This window comes from Enoplosus armatus, chromosome 9 (assembly GCF_043641665.1).
Source record: "Enoplosus armatus isolate fEnoArm2 chromosome 9, fEnoArm2.hap1, whole genome shotgun sequence".
Lineage (NCBI taxonomy): Eukaryota > Metazoa > Chordata > Actinopteri > Centrarchiformes > Enoplosidae > Enoplosus > Enoplosus armatus.
The window spans coordinates 2,032,518-2,046,226 of NC_092188.1; the positions used below are offsets into that span (position 1 = coordinate 2,032,518).

Here is a 13,709-nt window from a genome sequence, read left to right on the forward strand (position 1 = left end):
AAAACTGGAAAAGATAAGACATCAAGACCAGTAAAAGATATGGCCTGCATTATGTCATGGAAAATCTGGAGTGTCATGTAGAAAAACTTGAAAACCTCACAGTGTGATGCCACAAACCACTATGAATATTCACTTTGTTCATTGTGTGAGAGCTTCTGGAACGATTCCACTTCAAAGGTCCCCATTAATATGGATTAGCCCTGATTAATATTGATGCACCAGAAAGTTGTATGATGTAAAACAATCCCCCTCACCCCTCCTCTGCACCACCTTTCTCTCTGTGTCTCCCCCTCCATCCCTTAATCTCAGAGTACCAGCTGACGAGTGCAGATCTCACAGCGCTCCAGACGTTCACACCACCAGGGCTGGTGCCTGGCAACATGGCTGCCTGGCAACAGCAACCAGCAGTCTCCCAGCAACAACAGCAGCAGCAGCAACAACAGCAACAGTCACAGCAGCTGAGCTTGGCATCGCTCAGTAACTTGGTGTAAGCTCCCTTTTCTTCATTCAACAAACTCATAAATGACATTGATTCGCCAGATTCTTGACCTTTGACCTTAGACATCCGACCAGTAGACTTTTTATTAGTGCCATGCATGTCAGCTGATCCAGCACACCAGGCATAACACACACACATAAAACACTTGAAGCACCTCTCCCATACGGAGCAGTAGCATCACCCCAGCTGCGGTTGATTCATCTTTGTGGTGACCTAGATACTCCCCCCCCCGCTCAGCTCCGACTCCCACTGGAGTCCCACTCTGATTTAGCTCCTGGTAGCGAGGCTAGGCTGCTAGCTGTGTTATCCGGCACACAGACACACAGGATTTGAAACTACAGGAGCTGGACTGGCTCGCAACCTTGAAAAGATGTTCTTACGTCAGTGCTCCTCTTGTTTGGCCACCTAGTAAATGAGGACGATAAGTGAGACCCTTCCGGCCTCGGGACCACTTCAACTAGTTGGACATCTAAAGCGTCCCTCGAGTCAGTCTGAGCACGTCTGCTTAGCTTTGGCTAAAGCAAAACGAACCCTGACCCTACATGTGATATAGGTGTCCCCTTTTCTTTTTCGCCTCGGTCACCCGGCCCCCCGCCCCGACCTTCAGACCAGCCTTTAAAAAACATTAGATTTAGACTGTGTTCATCTTGATAAAACAAGCAGAGAAAGAGTTTTTACATATATTGTAACTGAGAACACTCTGATCCAAACAACACGTCTACTATAGTTCAGATTTCTGGAGTGCTTCGAGTTCCTCCTCTAGACTCGGCTCCTGGCTCAAACCTTCGTCGTCTGGTAATCTGGTTACATGAAAAGGGAGGCACCTCAAGTCAGTCTGTACGGCTTCTCTTAACTTTCAGCCAGTAACAGGACACAGATGAAATACTGATTTCTCTGCAGTTTAAACGAGTTTTGAGGAGTTCTTTTAGCCGTCACGTTACTTTAAAGATGAATTCTAGCAGATTAATTCTGATACTTGCTAACGACCTACTTTTATCAGTGTTTTTGTGATGACGTCACTTCAGAGATACAGTTCTACATTACATTATCTTGTCTGCTCTCTGATAGGTCGGAGCTGCCTTCGGTCAAAATCTTGCATCTTCAAAAATGTTTCCAAATTATTTTTACGCCTACAAAGCTAAGCTTGCCTGAGCACTTGTCAGGCACGTTTGTATCGTAGCAGTTTAGCCATTAGCGCTAAGTCTTTGTGTGACCAGTCTGGCTGTGCTAGGCTAACCTGTGGATGGGGGAGCGGCTTGTAACTGCCTCTTGTTTTGTCCTCCCTTCCCCCTTTTCTCCACAGCATGTGGGGTGCAGAGAAACAGAATGCAGAGATGGTTAACTGCATCTCCAATTTTGCTGCTAACCTGAGGTGAATGACATGATAGCATCTAGTGCTACGCAGCTCTGCAATGCCTTTTACCTGTGAAGTTGTTATACTGCTCAAAGGCTTTATGAGCCGAAACAACAGAATAACCCAAAGAAATTACAGAATAGATTATATGACAAACATGAAATCAAACCATCTTTTCTTTTCATTTGTATGTTGAATGTGACGCCTGTTGTTGCTTTGCTGTCTCTTCATTGCTCTTTCAGTTCCGTCAAGGCACTTTTTTTCTCCAGATTATTACTTTACCAGTGTGTAAGAGTTTTCGTGCCACCTAAAGCTCAGATCTGAAGCTCTTTGGAAGTGTCATGAACAAAGAGGAAGGTGCTGCAGTGTGACAGCAGCGGTGCCTCGCTAGCTTCTCGAATGAAAGGAGTCTCTGGTTGCTGCTTTCAGTCCCGAACACTGTCCCAGCGCACAGCCGTGCACCACCGACATGCTTACTGCATTAAAATTTTACTTTTCAGCTATTTGGCTGTCACTGTCAGCTGACAGTCAGACATAAGCTGCGATTCCTCAGTTACATGTAGCCCTGATAGTCCTGGGGTAGCTCGACTAAAAAGAATAATTTAGATGTAGCTTAGCTGTCAAAGCCAGTTATTTAGATAGATAACATTAAATGAAATGCAGTTCGGAATTTGATGGAGTTTGATAATCAGTTAATGGCCTGTTACACTCTCAAATAAACATTTAACATTATGCAGCCCTCTTAATGCTTAATGCTATCCTTTTGTTCAGAACAATATCAGCTACAAATGAATCCTGGCGTGAAGTTAATTTAAGAGACTGTGCAGCTGCTCAGAACCTCTATCACAGAAAGGGAAATTAAAGATTACAGAAATGTGTTAATAAAAGACACTTCAAATAATGCCAGCTGTCAGGAGTGAGACTGTTATTTGTTTCCGTCTGACAAGCTGAAAATTGTCCATGAAAATATGATAATAGGTTGTTTGTTATTGTATACAACAGCTGTGACTCCAGGGGGTTGAGCACAAAGCAGTATATAGTTCACACTTAGCACCAGCTCATACACGGCACTCTTCATATCGCCTTGTAAATGTTAACAAATGGCTGCCCAGATTGTATGAAATCCTTCAGCAAACAGATCTGTTAAACCACTCAGACTCTGAACAAGCGGCCAGCGTTTCTCTGCTGAGGTCGACATAGAGTCCTGTCACATCAACCGCATCCTTAACTTAGAAAGCAACTAATTAGGCTTATTTTATTAATGATTGATCTATCTATCTGAAGCTCAACACTGTCCTCCACAGAGCCATGCCGCTGGCGTCGCTAAAATCTCAAAACATTACTTGGTTCCAGCTTCTTAAATGTAAAGATTAGTTTTTCTTAGTTCCTTACAGTTTCAGAATCTCTTTGGTTTGCTGGTCTGACAAAACAAGACATGTGAAGACCTCACCGTGGGCTCTGGGAACTGGTGATGAGCATTTTTGTCTTTTGCTTACCTTCTATGAACCAAAAACGTAATGACGCAGATGAATGAACGATGAGATAAATCCTTAGTTGCAGCTCGAGTTATAAGTATTAAACTATTCTAGTCAGGATGCCGGAATGTGCTTTAAAATAACTGAGATATTCCTTCAAACTTTGGGAATAATAATCGTGATTTCAGTGAATAAGCGGGATATAAGCGCGGCATTTAATCTTCTCTCAGGTTTGACACTAGAATGAACACCCGGCAGGTTTACTGTGTTGTGTGTGGGATCAGAATGACAGATTCGCTGTCACTGAAAACAAGCGAGCACCACAGAAATGTGGGAAGCTTTCCCAGCTCGCCAAACTGTTCTCTCGGCAGAACGGAAAAATCGTGCCGTCCTAGGACAGCACGGGCAGACGTGGGCACTTCTGCAGCCCAGACTGCTCCGGTTTGTTTTCGATTCCATCACAGCGCGGCCTCACAGCGAGCAAACAAGCTCCTCCAATCAAGCGCTGAATGACGGTTTGGCTGTGAGCCTCGCCTCTGCTGTCCTCCACACTTTTCCTCGCCACAGTCTCCACGAGGAAATGATTTCTGTCATCTCGCCCTCTCCCACCCCCCTTTTTAATCATTCCTCTTCCACTACTTCCGTTTTTTCCGCTTATTTCCTGTTCCTTTTGTCGGACCCGGTTTAATTCAGCGTACACCTGTTGACTCTCATCTTCCTCCTCACTGGCCAATCTAAATGTTAATGTCATGGCTGCCCCCTAAGCCTCGCTTTCAGCCGCTTTGCCTGTTTTTATAGAATTGCTCTATGGATGCTGTTTGTTTCCTCGCTGAGTCAATGTGTTACCAGCAGACGGGGCCTCCATTTGGGACACTTTAGCAGGAAATAAACAGAGCAACTTTTAGGGACGTTGTCTGCTAGTGCATCCGTGTTGTTTTGTCCGTTTGATCCATCCATGTGCGTGGCTACAAATCTATTATTACGGAGCTAACAGAATGGATAAAATGTTTTACTGGTGGCTGAAGTTTCTGCCTCGTGCTCTTCTCACTTTGTTCTTGTTTTTTGCCCACAAAAACACACTTTGTCTTTCCCAGTCTGTCTCTCTCACCCTGTCTCTCCCCTCCCTCTCTCAGCTGTGGTTTAAGAGGGGAAAAAACACTCGCAGACAGTGCACACATCGCTAAATTGCTTACAGGACACTCTGTTTGTCGGCCGGGCACAATGCACACAAGCTATCAGAGGCTGTTCAGTAAAACCTCCCCAGAGGAGTCAGTGTTTTCCCAGACTACAGATTAGAAACCACAATGTAAAAACCAGCAGCGGCTTCATTAAGCTTCCTGCTACCTGAAAGATAATACTTGTTTTATTTAGCACCAAACGTGTAGTCTGTTTAGTCATTACAGTGTAGGAAAGCTAAAGATTTCTGCTTACCTGTACGCCGCTGATGGATTCTTACAAACAAATGATTGAATTCTGCATTCTGCAAATTTAGCATGATTTCATCCCAGATTCACCAGTCAAACAGCCAGTTAAACCAGTGAAATGGGAACAGCAGTTTCTAATAGCCTGTCTGAGAATTTACATTATATTCCTTTAATGAGGACTCCCATTGGCCTGATCCCATTCTAGGAAAAGCCAATTATTGGAGCGGACTGTAAAAATGCATTGCGTGTGGACGACTGTCAACTATGTGTCAGCACAGGCTGTAGCGCTTCCTGCCGTACCCAGCTCTGCCTCTAACAACATCTCAGTGTGACTGAAGCAGCTGCTGAGCCTTTTTTTTCCTGTAGTAACCATGTCTGCACTGACCGTGACTGGCCTCCGTCCCACTGTTTCCCTGCTGTTTTAGCTTTTTTAAACTTGCCTGTCTCTTTTTCCACCTCCCTCCACAGCTTGGCCTCTCAGTCCAACTTGCTCTTTGGCAGGGAGGAGGGCCTCTGCTGGTACTGTACTCTCTACACTTCAGCCACACAGCTACAGCACACTGCTTTCCCAAAATATCTGCTGCGTGAAGGAACCTCGACAGTTTCAAAACTTGAACTGCAAAGTTTGCTACTGAAATGAAGAGATGTCGACTATGTAAAAAAAGATTAGACGTGAATTATTCCTACGGGGCAATCGGGCCAACACAGAAACAATTAGGAGCAGACAAATAAAAAACGTAATTAGGGACAAAGTGAAAGTACAAATGTCTCACAGCATTAAGCAAATATGCTAAATAGTGCTGTTATCCGTTCGGTCTTGTCCCTGTTTCTAACCCTAACCTGTTCTGGGGAGAGTAGGCTACAGTTACGTTTAAATAAACTGACGTTTGGACATGATGTTTTACTGGAAGGATTTATTGTTGGACTGCCAGAAGTGTTTCCAAGTTTCGTGCATTATTTTTGAAAATGACCTACTGGTACATATATGACATGATAGCAGTGTTTCACAGTGCTAGTGGGCGTTTGAAGGTTAAATGACTCCCACACACACAAACAAGTTTCAGTACATTTTAAAGGACTTAATCCTGCATTTAAGTAAAATAGTTAACGACTAAGTGAGGAACCTGAAGTGATATAAAACATGAGCTGTCTGTGTTGGTTTATGTTGAATGGATGTACTATGAGTGACAAGGAACAAAAGGAAAAAAACCTAATTAAAAGTACTTGATTTGACAGTTCCATAAATTCAGGGGACTCAAAAACGACATACTTAAAAAAGAAAAGTCTAAATCAAAGCAGAGGTTGAGACGGCTCAGCTTTTATTCCCTAATATGGGTCGAGGTCCAAAAACACTGGATCCTACATCTCCCACAATGCAACCATAGCATCTTTTAGTTGCTTGGTAAACATTTTTAACGTCACAGAAGACATTAGTCATTATATAACTTCACAGGAGGAGTAGGAGGCTACTCCCCATGACTAGTAAACTGATGGTGGAGTGCCCCTTTAATGAATCTAGTTTAATGAACTAGATTAACTGACATTTGTCAAATCCAGTAACAAACTTAATTTTGTAGTTCACATAGTGGAAATGACTGTTTCAGTAAATCTGTCTGATTTGAGTTTAATTTAAGAGTCATTTTGCAGCGTGTTGGTCCTCAGAGAAGCAGAGCATTTTGGGAAACACGGCTGTATCTCATCACACCGCACTGTAACCAAGTGTCTGCTTCTGGCTGTGCTCGCTGTGTTGTTAGCGCTCGGGGGTAGCCTGCCGCTCTCGCCTTCATCACTGTCACCGGCCCGCTGACTCTGCCGTTTTCACTCGCCATAGCAACGGCACCCCAGTGGCACCGCCATCCGTCTACCTGTGCCGACCTGAGCCACGACGCGCAGGTTTGATGAAGTGGGCGCGGAGCCTCGCCACCGCCGAGGGATTTGTGTGTGTGTGTGTGTGAGAGTAAAGGAGGGAAGGAGCATTTGTATGTAAGACAGCAAGAGTGCAAGTGTGTCAGAGATGGAGCAAGACAGGGAGCACATTTGAGTGCCGCAGACCCACATCGCCTGAAGGACTGCTATCTTAAATTCCCCTCTGTCTGCCAGTAATTGAGGGAATATTAGAGATACAGTGCTGCAGATGGCTCATGATATGACATATTAGAACACACCCGAGGGGGGAATCGCAGTAATTGGGAGTTTCAAATTCAGATCGACCGTGTCAAGCCGGGGGAGAGGGAGAGAGAGAGAAAACCAGCACGATCCGAAAAATCCTGTCGACGCCGTCAAAGGAGCGAGCCACAGTGCAGCGTCAACAGCCGGTGTCAGCCTCGGTGACAGGTTCGACTCAGCCTCCAGCCAGCGGAGGAGGAGGAGGAGGAGGAGGAGGTGAAGGCTGAGTGTGAGGGTGAAGGGGCTGATCAAAGAGTCGTGGCAGGTAGAAGCGCAGACACTGACGGAGACGTGAGCTTTTTGGCACATGACTTCCTCCCGAGCATCTTAACGTCACGTTTAGAGCAGCTGCGTGAAACGATGGAGTGTGATCGTATTTTTTAAAAACAATATTTAGAGAGATGGCGACAGGTGATCTGACTCTGTTAAAGAGAGGAGATCGGACTAGAACCTGTGGTCCTGCAGCAGAGGGCTCGAGCAAATAAACACAGCCACAACCCAATGCACTGTCATCCAGCGATGCTCTGGCATGTCAAATACATGAAAGCACACATTCCTGGTAGATTATTTGTAACGTGAACGAAATAATTCTTCTGCTTGATGGTGGAGACGGAGGATAGGATGTTTTTTATTTTGTTGTGATAAGTTTAGTATAAACCTCTGCGCAGCATCTGTTACTCAAGCCGGCATTCCTGCGTCATATGTCATAGTCTCACCGGTGTCTGTCGTCACATCACGTCTGAACACGTTAGACCCTCTGAACTGAATCTCCTGGAACAGCCTGATGATCCTGGTGGTGGCTGATCGTTCAATAGTCAGTCTGAAAACACATGTAAAGAGCAGCATCCAACAACTGGTTCATGGAACGCAGGCAACAGTCTTCTGAAGGAGAGATCTTTTATTATTATCATCAAATCCACGTTGCCTCAGAACGGCTCCTCGTCTTCAGGAGGAAACTTAGAGGAATCACTAACTCTCGTGTGTTGATTTTTATATGCAGGTTAGCTAGCTAATGCTAATTAGACAGCTGATCTAGTGTTTTCTTGTAGCCTTTGACTTCTTAATCGCTCTGTAAAAATAACAGCATTAAATCTCAGGTGCCACCAAATATTTCCATAGTTACCTAGAAGTCTGAGTTTCTTCTTCCAGCGATGCAGCTTGTTACTAGGAGACATAATCCAAACCAGCGACTGGAAAGAACCCAGTAATTATAGGTAGAAGGAGAAGTGGACTCAGCTGCTCTGGTACTAATATCAGAGAAGGTAACCTGCAGCAGAGAGGTGTGTTCACACAGGGAATGCTACAAAAACCTCTCACCTGGCAGGTTGAACGATACCAACGCAACCTACTTGTGAGCTCCGCTTTGTTTGTAATTGTGCAACGTGAACCTGAACAGACCAGATCCAAAATGCAGGGGTGTTTGGGCTGCATGGCTTACGGACTGTGCTTTTATGTGGCCTATGTAATCCTATTTGTGTCGTGTGTCTTTGTTCTCCATGTGCTGAAGTCCACCCGAGCCTACATTTGCCTGGTTTACAGCATTGCCGCAGAGTGTGTCGGGTCTTTGTCTTTGAAAGTGGCTAGCTTATCCTCGTTTATGTTTATCTGCATCTGGTGGTGCGTTCATCTGACAGCGACCGTTCCTTGAATTATTTTGCAATATTGGCTGTTTCATCCCTGCAAACTGTTGTCTAATGAAGGTCCGCTCTCATGTGATGTTCAAGGATAAAAAGGTAGTTCTGTGATTATGTTCTCGAGACTGTCGGTAGTCTCACTCCTGTCGTTTCTCTTCCTTCTATCTCTTTCTCCACCTCTCCAGGCCGGTGGGCCACATACCTCAGGGCGCCGCACTGACGGTCAACACAAACCCCAACATCAACATCAAGTCCGAACCCGTCTCACCAAACCGCGACCGCAGCACTCCCAGCTCCACCTGCGGCGGCGGGGGAGGCGGAGGAGGCCAGGGTCAAGTCCAGGGACAAGGTCTGGTGACGGTCGCCTACCCTGGTACCCTGCGCCTGGAAGTGGGAGGTCAAGGCCGCTCGCCAGTCGACAGCCTCAGCAGCAACGGAAGCTCGTATGAAGGCAGCGACCGGGACGACGGCACCCAGGGACGAGGCGGGGGTCCGGACTTCCACCACCAGGCAGGCGCCGGGGCCCAACAGCCCACCATGGTCCTCCTGCGGCCCTCTTCGGCCGAGCCCCAGGAGCAGGACGGGACCAACGTGAAGAGAATGAGACTGGATACCTGGGTCACATGAAGAGATGACTGGAGAGGGATGGATGGACGGACAGATGGAGGATGGAGATGGAGATGTGTACTTGTGGCTTGTGTACATGCCCCCACCAGCCCTGATGCCCCCGATCTCCTTCCCCGTGCATACACACACACACACACACACACACACACACACACACATATATATATATATATATACACCCACCATCGACCCAGTAACCTACTGTCCACACAGGAAACGCTGACCTCACACACATGCAGACACAACACAAGCATGCTAACACACTCTCATGTCGCACGTATGGACACTGACACACACTTGTATTGCGATGTGCATACACATTTGAACTCTAATGTATTTCCACTCACACACACACTCAAAACCCCAAAGGGTTGAGCCACCAAACCAGGGATTATTTGTCAAAACGATTACAATGTTGGACTTTATTCAGCTGTATTTGAATAGACGTGAATGAGCACGTTTTTAATCAAGGCCACTGTGGCTAGTGAAACCCTCAATTTGGCCACTTGGACTATTTCACCCTAAATGTTGACAGCCGCTGGCAGAGCAGACAAACACACCAGCCTTGGTTTCCCAGCATGCCCTGCATTGGGTTAGCGGCTGGTGGTATTCTCCCACCCTCATGTCCTCACGGTCTGTTTATCCACAAACACAACTGCGCTGCGTTGAGTCGGTGCCACCGAGTGAGTCCACGTCGTCGTGCACGTCGGCCCGACCTCGGTTGTGTTGCTATCGCTCTAGATTCTTGTTTCTTCTCTAAGAGCCTGGGCCGTTTTTTGCTCTTTTTAAAGCGTGGAGTTTTGTCCTTCTGTCTTGACTGTTGATCTTTAGAGTTTGGATTCGTTTCACTTTTGAATATGAGGACACTAAAAGAAAAACTCGCCTCCCTCCCCAGCCGAGTCGGCGGCCGCGTCAACAGGCCGGCACTTTGGCCCTGTACAAGACTGACGACTCCCGGCTCCTTATTTAATCTGAACCATGCAGACTAGCTGTAAAACGAGGAACATGATTTGTTGCGGAGGTCAAAGACTGCTTTTCTTTGAATCAGGGACGAGCTGCAACAGCTCAACGACACATGACGCAGATACTCATAGTTTTGCCCACATCTTGTCAACTACAGATGCTGAGAAAGGTGTGTGTGTGTGTGTCTGTGTGTGTGTCTGTGTGTGTGTGTGTGTGTGTGTATACGGGTTTGTTACCTCAACTGGTTGTTTTTTTAACAAAGTGATTTGGGCAAATGTTCATTCTCAATTTCATCCTTGAACACACACCTGCAATGCACACAGCTGAAATTATTTTTGTGAAGCGACTCGTGTTTTGAATAGATAGCTGATGTTCAAAGGGGGAGATTCGTGAGGTACCATGTATATAAGCAATCTGTAACCTTTGTGGCTTTTGTGTGACAGGGATAAGGTGTTTTGAAGGTTAAAAAAAAATAGATCATATACAAGTATATATTTAAACAGCTTCAGGCGGTAGCAAGGGCAGCTCTGCACCCGCGGCAGGAGACTACAGGGATTGTATATATTAACTATATATTTGGCAGGATATCCCTTAACAAAACGAAAAAAGCAAACACATTAATTCTCAGTGGATCGGTCTCTTTTTTAATTATTGTTTATGCTTGTATATAAAGTGTAATATGTCGACGAGCCAAGAGAGGGCGCTGTAGAGGCAGAAAGGGAAGACGTAGCCGTGGTGACTCGGACTGTTTGGAGTGAACAATGTTTAGGACTCTGTCACTGATGGAGCGCACTTTACCTTAACACCCCTGACACACACACACACACACACACACACACACACACACACACACACTCACTAGGGTTAGACTGATAGACCCGGCCGGTTATTAAAAATCTGAAACTCAACAGATACAAATACATTTGTGCACTTTTTATTTAAATCCTCCAAATTCTGTTTTCTGTTGTAGTTTAAATTAAATAATTTATTACTGTGCATCGACCCATCAGTCATTAACCTTCCATTTATATTGTGGCACAGTGGCCTGTTTGAAATTAATTAAATGAATTAACCGTAAACATTAAAGCAGAAGAGAAATTAATTAAATTAATTATAAGACAAAATATGGCAGGAAGAGAAATGAGTACAAAAAGTACCATTTAAAGGTATTTAAAACTTCATAAAATGAGTAAAAAAATACAACTTAAAGGGCTTTAAAAAGGTCTATTTATATAAGTTGTTTAATTTATATTTCAAAATGATGAATAATAAAAACGAACAAACCATTTCATCATTCTGTCGTTCGACGTTTAGAGTTGCGTTTCCCATGATGGTCTAAATGACCCCCCCCTTAAAAAAAGGTGCTCCACCTTTAAGACTTTAGCAGTATGAGTATTTGCAGCGTCGGTACAAAAACGGCAGCTTTATCTGTCACGAACATATCAGTCAAACTCTAGAGCAAACACACACACGGCAAACGATGAAGCGAGCCAAGGATGCCCCCCCCTCCCTTTTCAGTTTTCGAGGTTTGACGTTTCCTCCTGTTAAAAGCCATGTATGTATATTTAAAGGACCTCTCCTTCGCCTGTCACTGGTTGGCTGTAGTTTTATATTGCGGAGAGGTAAAAAGACTATGAAGGTAAAAGAAATGTGAAGGATGTCGTTTTTTGTACTCTAAAAGTGGCAAAGAGTGATTTCGGGTTTAGTGGGTAGATTTAGAAACATAGTGGTCAAGAGTGCAAATTCATGTATTTATTTTTTTCCTAAAAGCACTCTCAGCCTCCGTCCATTTGTTTGTTAAAAGCTTTGGAGGCAGAGCGTCGTTTGTCGTTAAGCCGGAGGTTTCAGAACGAGTCTTGATCTTTTAATGACTACCTCCCAAATCCAACGCAGACTTGTCGACTTTGGGTTTTACCACATCCAGCCACCACATCCTTCTCATGGGCAGGCCCTCGTCACCTCCCTCTCACCCCTGTCACTCACTCACTTAATCTCAAGCCCCCCCCACACACACAAACCACACACACACTTTCTGTTACACACTACTTTTCTGTTTACTCCGTCCAGACAGCGGGTGTCAGCGCTGAAATGACAACAAGTCAAATTATTTTGGGGTCATTTCCATGGGTAACACAACCCCCCCACCACCACCACACACACACACACACACACACAACCCCCAGCCTCATCACACGCTACTCCCATCATCCTCTCCTCACTTCATCTCCGTCTGTCACTCACACACTCACTCATCCACTCTGTGACAAGTCTGAGTGTCAATATTGCTTTTCTGAGCGCGTGGCAGAGTGAACATAACCCCCCCTCACCCCACCCCCCCGAGTGTAAACACTTTGACTGTTACGACTGTTGTACCCTGAGCTTTGAACAAAAAAAAAGGAAAAACAAGTCGACTCCGCGTACAAGTCCGCGAGCTGTAGCTCCGTCAGACTAACTAACCACACGGCGTCCTTTGTGACTGGCGGGAGTTCTTGGCTGTCAGTGGTCGCGTGAAGCCCTGCCACGTTCTGTAGAGCAACACTAGGGGTCGCTGTAATCACAAAAACAGAAAGACAATCGTGCTGAGAAATAGTTTTAAGAACCTGCACCCCCCCCCCTGCCCCTCCCGCCCCCGAAAAAACAATACTTGCTCCTGTATAATGATGTTTAGAAGTCTCACTCACTTTCCAGTGTTAATTTGTGCTGGTGACAGTCTGTTTTTAATTGTTCTCTGAGAATTGATATTATTATTATTATCATCATCATCACCGCAGCTTTCACTGATGGTAGCTGTCATGATGATGTAGGAATCTGCGTTTATTTGTGTAGGTTAGGCATCTTGTTTTATTTGGAATTTGATTTTATTTTATTATATAAAAATATTCTATAAATATATTTTTTGTTTTCTCTTTTTGGGATTTGTTTTCTTTTTTCTTCAAAAAGGGTGTTACTAATGTTGCACGATTTTTATGACATGAAACAAACAACACAAGCGTAGTGATATTAGTACACGCGTGGCTGTGGACGGAGGCGCTGAACGAGTCGACTGCGACAAACCGCTTCAATGCTGCAACTTTGAGTCCAATGTACAAACCTCTCAGTCCGCACATGCTAACATGGAGGGGAGGGTGGGAGGGGGAGGGGGGGCAGCGTGACACGTCTAACTTATTTCAGACCAGACACAATGATGTCAATGCATGGGCGTTTAAAAACAAGCGAAGAGTGAATCTTGTTATAGGAAATACAAATGTAATATCGACACAAATATACACCACACAGAAATACATTTAAGAAAAAAAAAATGAAATTGAAGAAAAAAGTTTAAAATAAATTATAGCTAATATATTGTGTTCGGCTAGTCTGCTTTTTTGTTGTAAAGATAATTTTTTTTTGTTGTTTTTGGAGAATGATATACAATTTGTGTATATTTTCATAAATAAAGTATGCACTGATATGTTATTACAAATTCTATACTGCTTTTACAAAAAAAAGTGTTTGTTATTGTACCAAAGTATCCATTGGTCCCCTCTTACCCTCCTCCCCTTTTTGCGTATGTTTTACCGTATTTTA

At 44.7% G+C, this 13,709-nt stretch overlaps 1 protein-coding gene across 1 annotated transcript in view; it reads left to right on the forward strand.

The window, feature by feature from the left end:
- mef2d (myocyte enhancer factor 2d) overlaps positions 1–9,190 on the forward strand; it is an 81,909-nt gene extending 72,719 nt beyond the window's left edge. Inside the window, exons 10-13 of the mRNA XM_070911349.1 lie at positions 310–487; positions 1,803–1,871; positions 5,221–5,271; positions 8,738–9,190. Of these exons, the coding sequence (XP_070767450.1) occupies positions 310–487; positions 1,803–1,871; positions 5,221–5,271; positions 8,738–9,179 (740 nt within the window). The 3' untranslated portion in view covers positions 9,180–9,190. The remainder of the gene's footprint in view (positions 1–309; positions 488–1,802; positions 1,872–5,220; positions 5,272–8,737) is intronic.
- The last annotated feature ends 4,519 nt before the right edge of the window (positions 9,191–13,709 follow it).